The 11749-nt window shown below is 42.0% G+C and overlaps 1 protein-coding gene across 2 annotated transcripts in view; it reads left to right on the forward strand.

The window, feature by feature from the left end:
- Window positions 1-11740, forward strand: part of COG5 (component of oligomeric golgi complex 5) — a 220621-nt gene extending 208881 nt beyond the window's left edge. For both annotated transcript variants that reach the window (XM_072147149.1, XM_072147148.1), the window contains exon 22: window positions 10497-11740. In XM_072147149.1, coding sequence (XP_072003250.1) covers window positions 10497-10611 — 115 coding nt within the window. In that variant the 3' untranslated portion in view covers window positions 10612-11740. The remainder of the gene's footprint in view (window positions 1-10496) is intronic.
- The last annotated feature ends 9 nt before the right edge of the window (window positions 11741-11749 follow it).

The raw sequence follows: 11749 nt of genomic DNA on the forward strand, positions 1-11749 counted from the left end.
CTTGACATTAAGGAAATTGCATGTTGTTCTCTCATTTTGATCTGTAGTGGAAATGTCTGCATTGGATTTCAGACTTTTTGGTAAAAGTGCTCAAAAATAGTGGCTAATTTTTGCACTAGTAATTCTGAAGTATTTGAAAATCCTTCATAAATTTGTCAGAATAAGCAGAAAACTAATGATAAATTTCCCCACATTACTCCATGTGCAGTGAAGAGTTGGTCTTTGCTCCATTCAGTGATACAGTGTATGTAGCTCCGCACTTGTAGGCTCTGTTTTGCTGACAGTGGGACATCATTCTTATATGTTCTTCAAAGCCTCCTCATCAGAGGAACATAATTACTTCCAGTTATTTTCAAGAGTCAGAATTTTATTTGTAACTTCATAAGTAATCGATGTGTTATTGTGCTAGATGTGATCCTACATTTATCTAGAGGAGAAAACATGGTTGCTTCTCTGCTGCATGTTAAATATCATTTGGCTGTACTCAAACAATAATGGATTTCAGTCATGGAATGATATTCTTGTGCTGAAAATGCAAATCTTTAGCAGACTGATGGTCCTGTAGCACTGTTTTTTTGCTTTCGATAATGATGGTCTTAATTTCAAGTCTGAAGCAAAAAGTAAAAGTCATGCCGACCCCAAACCTGAGCCTAAAAATCAGGGGGTGGTGACAGCCAGGAAAATTCCACTGTGTACCCAAATATGTCGCAAATTGTATTTTAACCTTAAACCTGGATATTTAAAGGGGTTGGCCACCTTATCTCATGTTTTTATGTAATGGTTGGGGGCAGGATATTGGGTAATTTACCAATATACATCTATTAACCCCTTAATGACCCCTTTTTGTGTTTACATTTTTCACTCCCCACCTTCAAAAATCTATAGTTTTTTTATTTTTCCATGTACAGAGCCTTGAGGGCTTGTCTTCTGTGAAGTGTTCTGGGAAGCTGGAAAAAAGAATCCAACTGCAAGGAAATTGGTGGAAAAACGCATTTGCACTATTTTCTTGTGGGCTTGGTTTTTATGGCTTTTACTGTGCGCTACAAATAACATGTTTCCTTTATTCTTTGGGTCTGTACGATCACGTGATTACCAATTTATACAGGTTTTTTAAATTTAAAACCTTCTGACCCGAATTAGTTTTTCATACTTGCGGGTACAGTATGTATAAGGTGTCATGCGATGAGGTGACATTTCCATTGCTACCATTTTGGGGACTGTATGACCTGTTAAACTTTTTTTTTTAAAATTCCTTATATGTTGCAAAATGGCAAAAAAAGTGGTGTTTCAACATTTGGGCACTGTTTTCTGTTACATGGTTCAACTCCAGGAATAACCGTTTTTGTATATTGACTTTTGGGAAGTTTTGGGAAGTGGCGACACCTAACACGTTTATGATTTTATGTTTATTTTTATATCAGTTCTAGGGAAAGGGGGTGATTTGAACTTTTAGTTTTTTTGGAGTTTTTTTTTTTTTTTTACTAATTTTAGACCCCATAGTGCAGTGGGGGGAATACCTATGGCAAGGCTCTACCCAGGCCTTCACCCCAGCATAGAGTTTACCAATCAGACCTCCCTCCTGCAGCCCAGGATGTGCGCCATTTTAAAGCAATCGGAGTTTGGAGGTGTGGATAGAGCTGGACTATTATTAGCTCATCCGCTCCAGACCCCACTATCCTTTATGTTCAGGGGACAATGGATGGATGCTATTATAATAATCCCTCTTTCTACTGTATTCGTCCCCTTTAGATGCCCACATGATCGAAAACTGTAACGGAGCAAGGAGCAATAAGTTCCTACTTAAATTGCCATGTTAGCACTTTATTGAGTACAACGGGTAAGAAGGTTAGATTTAAATTCCATCTTTAATAAATGGTGTAAAACACCAGGTTCACAAACGTTTATATAGAAATGCATGTACGACCGGCTGTGGCACACCCCTGTTGTAATCTGTATTTATAATATGGTGGTTATTCAGACTGCGTATGGTAGTGTTACCTGGGGGTGCACTTGTTTACTATGACTTGTCACAGACACACACTTATAACTATCACTGAAAACAATTTAACACACACCTCTGCTGCTGCAGAACATCATAATACACACCTCAGCTGCTGCAGAACCTCATAATACTCACCTCAGCTGCTGCAGAACCTCATAATACTCACCTCAGCTGCTGCAGAACCTCTTAATACTCACCTCAGCTGCTGCAGAACCTCATAATACTCACCTCAGCTTCTGCAGAATCTCATAATACACACCTCAGCTGCTGCAGAACCTTAAAATTCTTACCTCAGCTGCTGCAGAATATCACTATTTAAATTAAAATAAATATCATAAAAAAATTATAATTGTATTTGTGCATCAGCTAACCTACCACAAACATGGCTGTGGTTCATATTCTTACCCCGCCCACTTATGTTGACTCCACCTTCTGAGAATTTGGACCAAACCACAACATGGGGCCACTTGTAAAACTTTTTCCAGGGCCACTTTAATTTCCCAGTCCACCCCTGAGGAGGAGCAATGATCAAAGTCAATATGGCTGTGCCCACTGCCACTGGCTTAAGACTGCCACTGACACAGTAATAAAAGACAGGCAGTGAATCATATATCACTATGATGCAAGGACTCCTGTCTACTGCATTGGGTTTGGTCAGTGGGATCTGGCCAGTTCATTTCTACAGACTGAGCACTTTTGTGTTCAACCGCAGGTTGAATGAGTGGGGCCACCTGACACTGCGGGCCCCATATGGCCACTACTACTTTAGTTATTCCTCTGCCCTTAAGTACACTGCCCTTATGTCTTTTGAAAGATCAACTTTCAAAAGACATAGCTTTTTTTATTATGCATCTGACATAGGCATATAACAGTTTGTTTTTTGTTTTTTACATTAAGACCTGTTTTTTTACAATGGTTGAATTATTTTTTTATTAACTCATTTATTGAAAAAAATGTACAGTTTCAGGGAAGGGATTAGTGTTTTCCACTCCTCTAATGCTCGTTGTGGTTCAGATTGCAACTTGGAGCAGATTAAGTGAGAATAAATGGTGGAGATGAAACCACCTGGACCTTAGAAAGGAATGACTCCTATTAATGGGCTATCTGATAGGGTTACTACATAGGGGGAAATTTTGCTTGTAGAGCATGGCGCAGTTGTAAATACCTAAAGAAGCTGTGTCGAGGGAGTTGGTACTTAGTTTCAAGGTGATCATAGGGAAGAATGGAGGATGTGTCCCAGACATCTTGTATAGTGTGGACCCCATGACCTATCCAAAATTGTGCATCCGGGACCTCCTTCAAATGTAGGAGATCCGAATTTTCCCATAGAGGGGTTTCCAGCGGTATAGAGGTGGTTTTAGTTATTTGTTTAGCCTGTCTCCAGGCCATCCTTGCTAGTTTATGGGCTGGAAGCAGCCTGATCCCCTTCCATGTGGGAGTCGGCGCATGCCACAGGCTGGTGATCCCTAGGTATGAGGCTAAGTCGGTTTCAGGATATTGTGGCGCATCGGCAGATTGTGATGATTGCAGAAGTTTTAATAGACCTAGGCTTGATAATATAAATGGGTCTATAATATATTGGGTCTATAGCTTAGCTAGTTGGATCTACTTGAACCCCATATAAAGGGAATCATAAGAGATTCCAAGGAGGCGGAATATGATTTAGAAATTGGATGGAAGATATGGGTAGTGATATATAGGCATTTAGGTTGGACAACCATTTTAATGAGGTTGATCCTCCCGCCGCTGATAGGGGTAGTTAGCCTACAGCTCAAATTTATCCCTAAATAAAGCCAATAATGGGGTCACATTCTTGTCCTGCATTGTTGTCGGGTCTGGGGATAAAATGACTCCAAGGTATTTGAAATGGGGAACCACCCTCAGCCCTCCATGGGATGCCACGTCAGGAACCCGAGCCTGTGGCATGTACGTAATGCAGGACTTATCCCATTTCATGGATATACCAAAGCTGTCAATAAGTTGCATGGCTCTAGGCAAAGACTGCTCTGGGTTCGACATGTAGAGTAAGAGGTTGTCAGCATAAAGTGCCAGACGATCCTCCATCCCGCCATGCAGGAACCCACTGTATAGCCCATCCACCCAGATCTGAACTGTGAGAGGCTCTGTTGCCAGAACAAATAACAGTGGTGAGAGAGAACAGCCTTGAAGGGTTCCCCTCTCAAGTTGAAACCTGTCGGAGTGTTGCCGTTCAAAGACATGCTAGCAGTCAGGTTCTTGTAGATAATGGACACCCATTTGACAAAGGATGGGCCAAACCTACGAAGCGCCCCCAGCAGGAACGGCCATTCAAGGAGTCAAAGGGCTTGGCCACATCCAGCGAGGCCAAGACCCATTCCTCCCTCCTCTCCACTTTTATCTGAGGATCTGGGTTCTCCTCAGATTATCTGCGGTGCCACGTCCGGGGATAAAACTGGACTGGTCTTTATGTATGAGTGCAGCAATGAGCTTATTTAGCCTTGAGGCTAATACCCTGGTAAGTATTTTATAGTCCGCATTTAATAGCTAGATTGGCCTGTATGAACCACAATCCTGGGGGATCTTGTCAGGCTTGAGGAGAACCACTATGTTAGCATCGCAGAATGAGGCCGGTAGCGCTGCCCTTCCAAAGGATGTCTGCAAAACCTTATGCAGTGCAAGTAATATTTCCTCTTGGTATTTGGAATATATTTCAAGGGGCGGGTCATCTGGACCAGAAGCCTTTTCCGTAGACAGATCCACCAGGGCCTCCTCAAGCTCCTCCATTGTTATGGGAGCATCCAATGAGATATGGTCAGAGTGGGGCATGGTATAGCATTCAAATATGCATGAATCTGGGTGGTAGTGGTGTTAGAGCAGGTCCCGTTCAGTACCCTGTAGAAGTTGGTGAGGGTATTCAAGACTACTTGACTGGTTGCCTTGCTCAAAAAATATCTGTTTGGTGAAAAACATACGTTGGAAGCACCCTCGCAGATGGGACTTCAAGGCATCCCAAAAAGCTGAGTGATTATCCAAAGGGAGGTTGGAGGAAACATATTCAGCTAGTAGGGTCAGTGTTCTGTCTTGTTCTATAAGCAAGGTCAGCAAAAAAGGGTGAATTTTACGGGAGACCCGGTGGACTGGGGTGTCAGTGGTCTGAGGGCTCTCTAGGTAGATTTTCGATTGTAGACTTAAGCTATGCGATCATTACCACCGATATAATCAAAACGATACAGCGTACTGTGACCAACCAGTACTTCACTTATCGGCTGTATACGGACAACCTAAGCCGGATTGCTGCACGTTGGCTAACAGCAATCTAACACATTGGAGAGCAATAACTGATTGGCATCGACCAACTTGGATGTATCCAGCAGCTAGGCTAAGCCAGTATAGATGGGTGGGCATTGCTAATTACTATTTAAGAGATAATAGGGGAACAATAACATCTGTGCCAGACAAATTATCAATATACTTAACAAAGGTCCAGGTACAGGAACCAATGACCTGTCCTTTGTCATCTTCCTGAGCCTTTAACATAACTAAAAGGAAAAGTTCAATCTGCAGCTGCACAACAATATTCTCAGTGCCTCGGCAGACACTTGTGGGTGTTCAGCCAATTCTCAGGGTCTCTGGGATTATCAAAGGATAAGGTTCTGTCTTCATATATTACCCTTAGTCTTGCTGGGTAGGTCATTGAGATGGAGATATGGAGGTCTCGTAGTTGTCGTTTAACTCCTATGAAGAAGTTTGAGACTTCTGTAGGGAGGAAAGCAAAGGATAATGCGGCAGCGGGTAGGGTATCTCAGAACCAATTCTCAATAAATGATTCAGGGTGGATGCTCTCGGCCCTCTCCGGCAGTTCTTACATACGGACATTGTCCCGGAGTAGCCAGTTTTCTAAGTCGACAGATCTCTGGGCCCTCATATTAGCTGCTCTCTCTAAGACCGTAACCGGTCCGAGATAGGGGCTAGGGCAGGGATGGCGAAGCTTTTAGAGCCTGTGTGCCCAAACTTCAACCAAAAGCCACTTATTTATTGTAAAGTGCCAGCACAGCAATTTAAGCAGTAATTTATTTCTCCTTGTTCTTTGACAACTTTCAATTGTTTGTAGCCGGCAGAGAGGCATCCAAGCTATCTGCCGGTCGCCGCTGATGACGCCATTACTCCCAGTGCCTGCCCCCTGTATTTAGGTAGTCCCAGCGCATGCCCTCCTGTATTTAGGTAGTCCCAGCACATGCCCCCTTGTGTATAGTTAGTCCCAGAACATGCCCCAATAAATACAGGTAGTCCCAGGATACTTGCCTACCTGCGCTCCCTGGAGCCGCGTCCTCCTTGATCCCGCATTCTTCAAGGTTGTCTGCACATGGTGGCATCCTCTCTATGACCCAAGGGGCCGACACCTTAGTCGCACAAAGGGCACAAGCAGCAATTACATTGCTACTTACGTTCAGTGATCAGCACTGTGTGTTTCTAACAGACGCACATAGCGGTGATCGCTATTGAGTGCCAGGACAGCATCCTCAGGGTAGAGGTGCCATAGATAATTGCCTATCCCTCTTCCCAGCCCTGCCAATGGCGTTCACACACTCACAGTACCAGCGTCATCTATAGGATGTCACTATGTGACGTGTATTAGAAATGTTGGCATTTATCACATTTTGGTGCAGGGTTTTTTTTTTTTTTCCATGCACCAAAAAGCATACATGACAAATGTGAGCATGTTTTACTAGCAGTAAAAATGTGTCTTTCTGATACATAGCCACGCTTTAATGTCTATGCCATTCAGTAATGGAAAATAATATACTTTTTCCAGAGCAGCTTAAGACATGAGCAGCTTTGATATGTAATGAGATCAGACTTTATATAAGTCCTTCTTATTGCAAATTTATCCTCTCATTTCTACTATATCTTTGTGAAGCTCTGTAGAATTATTTCCTCTGGCTTGCGTGGATTTTTACCCTGCTACTGCAGTATTAAACTGGGATAAACCTGGTATCTGCTCTCAGTTATGGCAGGAGTGGCACTGTGTATGTCTGCAAGCTGTGTATTAAAGAAGACTAGATTGATGGATTAATTGTCTTGCGTGCGAATCCCCATAGACAAATTCTCACTATATGTTAAGGCACTAGTGCCGCACCCCACAGTGTGCCCACCCGTCCCCAGGGCACACTGCATACACCATGTTGATGAAGTTTGCAAATGTCATATCTGTCTCAGTATTCATTAGATGAATATTAATGTATTCACACATTTTAGTGATATTACAGATTTTCCAAAATGTGCAGCTGTGTGATGTGGTTATGTGACGACCAAACCTTGCTATATGATGGCAAATAAGATAAATCTCCCCCATTGTGAGTATTTACGTATCTGGTAGCCAAGCTGCACAGCGTAGATTTTCACTATTAACCAGAGACCATTCAACTAGAAGTGTCGCATGCTATAATGAGAGCGCAGACGGCTCCTGGCCACACCCCCTCCACCCACACTTGGCCTGGAGATGGTGTAAAGGGGAAATAATCTCAATGCCTGGAGGCTCCTTAGAAGCAAATCTAGCGAAACGGTCAAGATGATAGAATCTATCTGCAGTTCACCTTTACATCTTTAAAATTCTGTTGTGCTAAAGTGTTCAAAGATTTATAGATAAAACACTATTGGCTCTAGACAGATTTCACAGACTGTAATAGTGGAGTGAGAGGAAGAACATTGAATTGAAATCCTAAAATATTTTAAAAAATAAAGAAATATAGTTCTTATAGTTCTTCAAGGGAACCAGTCACCAGGGACCTCATTTTCACTAGACAGGTTGCAGCAGCTTATTACAGCTGGATTGCAAAGATGTCTTTTTGCCTTTTCTGTGCATTTGCATTACAGTATACACCGAGTATAAGCCAAGGTACCTAATTTTACCACAAAAAACTGGGAAAACCTATCAACACCTTCTTTCTTCCAGCAAAGGTGAGTATTGACTTTTTTGACACATTTTTTGTTCTGCAAAACTCGGCTAATACTATATACAGTAAATGTGTTTTAATTTACCTTGCACCCAGACAGAATCCTGTGTGGAGTCCCAGGTTTGTTATAGTTTGGATGCATTTTAAACCCTTAAGCCACCTTGACATTGGGTAACATGGTGAGCTTGTATTTCGGCCACCATGATGTTCCCTAACGTCATGGGGATTGCACAGGATCAGGAGCAGAGAAACTAATTTCTGGCGGTTAACCCCATAACAGAAAATAGCGCCCAAGTATCTGAAATGCTCTACACCATTTAACATCGTATAAAAAATGTTATAAAAAGTGATCAAAAGGTTGCACAGTCCTTAAAATGGTAGCAATGAAAACATCAGCTCATGGCACCTCACACAGCTCCGTACACTGAAGTATGAAAAAGTTATTAGGGTCAGAGAATGGCAAAACAATTTTTTTTTTTTTTTTTGATTTATGGATTTTTGAAGGTGGAGAACAAACAATGAATGAAAAAAACGCATTATCACTAAAGACAAAATACAGAAGCCCATTACAGCTGCATTGCAATTATGCCTTTCTGCTTTCTCTAAGCATTGACATTACAATATAATTGTGTGTTATAACTTGCCTTGCACCCCGACATAATCCTCTGTGTAGTCCTAGGGGTTGGATGCATTTAAAAAAAAAAAAACAACCTGTGATTTGTCTGTGCAGCAGTCTGCTCAGCTCTTGGCCCCACCTTTGTGCTCCTGTACAGCTCCTCCCTCTCCCACTGATGTCAGCTCACCAGGCTGTGACCTGTAAAGGAGCAGGAGGGAGCAGCTGTACATGAGCAGAAAGGTAGAGGCTGAGCAGTCTGCAGCACAGACAAGTCACATACATAGAGGATTCTGTCAGGGTACAAGGTAAGTTATAACACACAATTATACACTCACCGGCCACTTTATTAGGTTCACCATGCTAGTAACGGGTTGGACCTCCTTTTGCCTTCAGAACTGCCTCAATTCTTCGTGGCATAGATACAACAAGTTGCTGGAAGCATTCCTCAGAGATTTTGGTCCATATTGACATGATGACATCACACAGTTGCCGCAGATTTGTCGGCTGCACATCCATGATGCAAATCTCCCATTCCACCACATCCCAAAGATGCTCTATTGGATTGAGATCTGGTGACTGTGGAGGCCATTTGAGTACAGTGAACTCATTGTCATGTGCAAGAAACCAGTCTGAGATGATTCCAGCTTTATGACATGGCGCATTATCCTGCTGAAAGTAGCCATCAGATGTTGGGTACATTGTGGTCATAAAGGGATGGACATGGTCAGCAACAATACTCAGGTAGGCTGTGGCGTTGCAACGATGCTCAATTGGTACCAAGGGGCCCAAAGAGTGCCAAGAAAATATTCCCCACACCATGACACCACCACCACCAGCCTGAACTTGGTTGTAACGGGTGGCGATTTGAGTCACTGTTGCCTTTCTATCAGCTCGAACCAGTCTGCCCATTCTCCTCTGCCCTCTGGCATCAACAAGGCATTTCCACCCACAGAACTGCCGCTCACTGGATGTTTTTTCTTTTTCGGACCATTCTCTGTAAACCCTAGAGATGGTTGTGCGTGAAAATCCCAGTAGATCAGCAGTTTCTGAAATACTCAGACCAGCCCTTCTGGCACCAACAACCATGCCAGTTCAAAGGCACTCAAATCACCTTTCTTCCCCATACTGATGCTCGGTTTGAACTGCAGGAGATTGTCTCGACCATGTGTTTGGCTGATTAGAAATTAAGTGTTAACGAGCAGTTGGACAGGTGTACCTAATAAAGTGGCCGGTGAGTGTATTGTAATGCAAATGCTCAGAGAAAGCAGAAAAGCAGATTTTCAATGCAGCTGTAATAAGCTTCTGTAACCTGTCTTTAGTGAAAATGAGGTCCCTGGTGACGGGTTCCCTTTAATAACATTTTTTTTTTGACCCAGATAAAATGTAGTGATACCAAATTTATAGCTTAAAAAAAAAACTTTGAATAATTAAACTCTTGTGGGGAATGGCTTATCTTTTTGTGTAAAGACCTGTGCAGCCTTGGGGTTCAAGCTTTTTGAACACATTTAAAAATAATAGTTTTCTGTGTTATTGATTGGCATCATTTTTATAAAACTTTTAATGAAAGCATGAGTCTTTCTTAAACCAAACTTTTTTTTTTGTCATACAGGATAAATAATCTTTAAGATTTTATGCTTAACAAAAACGAGAGTTCAAAACCTCCATATACAACTCCCGTAAGCATTAGGGCTGTGTGGCAGAGGTGACCTCGCTGTTAGCCGATGTCCTGGTGGGCATGCTAAGGCAGAAATTGCCCGCTACTAGTTAGAGTACTACCACCCAGTTGGGGGACAGGCAAATTAATATAAGGCTGTGTTCACACGTTGCATTTGTTGTGTCTTTAAAATTGCGTTTAAAGACACATGATTGACAAGAGTGGAATAACATGACTAAATTTTAATTTGTCATTAATCTTCCACATTAATACATTTCCTTCTCTTTGCAGGGGAGCTTTGGAAGCCTACGTACAGTCAGTAAAAGCTAGAGAAGGCAAGGAATTTGCACCGGTATATCCAGTAATGGTCCAGCTTCTTCAGAAGGCAATGTCATCTTTTCAATAGCTTAAAGAGTTGCAAAAGATCCTGTATAATAAACCTAATGATCTGTTTACAAGACAAATGTGACAAAAGTTCTTTAAAATAGAGGTGGACAAGTTATAGGAACCAAATCTAGTTTACTGTATTGTGGATCTATTCTCCCAGCTCCATTCCCATACATTCTAAGGCCTGGTTCACCTATTCTAGTTCTCCAACCAAACAATACAGTGGAATGGAGCCAACAAGGAATTTTCTGCATCACATCTAATCAAAAAACTTTGCAGGCAGATAAAAACAAAGTTGGAAATGTAAGCTACAGTTTAGAAATCCCCTGTCAGTTGGAGTTGGGACCCTTAAACAACTACAGGTCCATATGGACCTGTGGTTTAGAACGCACGTCTTGGCCAAGTAGGGATCCTAAACCAGAGGTCCATTTATACTTACCTAGATGGGCATCTGATAAGGCTCATCGAAAGATCCTATGGTGCTTGAGCAGTGAAGCTGGATTGTACTGTATGATAAAATACATATTGATTTGGGAGACTCAACCACCTGTGACCTGTGGGTGGTTTAGTGTCCAGAATCACCCTGACAGGTTCAACTGCCTGTAGCTTACAGAACCACAATGTTGTTGAAATTGCCATCTTTACTATAATACCAAATGCTTGGTTTTAGCTGCAAAAGATTAGGTGCTGTGAAGTGACGCTCCCCTATTAGCATGGCTAAGGTTCTCCCTCCAGTCCATTTGCAAATGAGTTGATCTTTATTTTATGTAAAAACTTTCCCTAATTAAAAAAAACAAACAAACAAGTACAGTATGAAATATCCATTTTGCTGAGATAAAGGGGAGAGGTGAAGGCAAATCCATTCCATTATGTTTAAAGTGCAGAGTAATCTGCAGACGCATATAATAAATAGTGCAAGAAGAGCTGAGCAGATTGTTTCATGGGAAGAGAGGCCTTACTCTGTTCTGGGAGGGTTTAGGAGTACATGACTGAATATTCCTCAAATATCTTTCATGTTTTGTGAACGCCACATGGGTTTATGTGGCTCCTGGTGTTCTTTTGACTTCATCTCAAATTGTGGATTGCTGACGATGAATGTGAATTGTACATCATTAAAAATCAACAATAAAACTTTCCTTCCTTCTCCAGTTGTGTGA

Source organism: Engystomops pustulosus, chromosome 4 (assembly GCF_040894005.1).
Source record: "Engystomops pustulosus chromosome 4, aEngPut4.maternal, whole genome shotgun sequence".
Taxonomy (NCBI): Eukaryota; Metazoa; Chordata; class Amphibia; order Anura; family Leptodactylidae; genus Engystomops; species Engystomops pustulosus.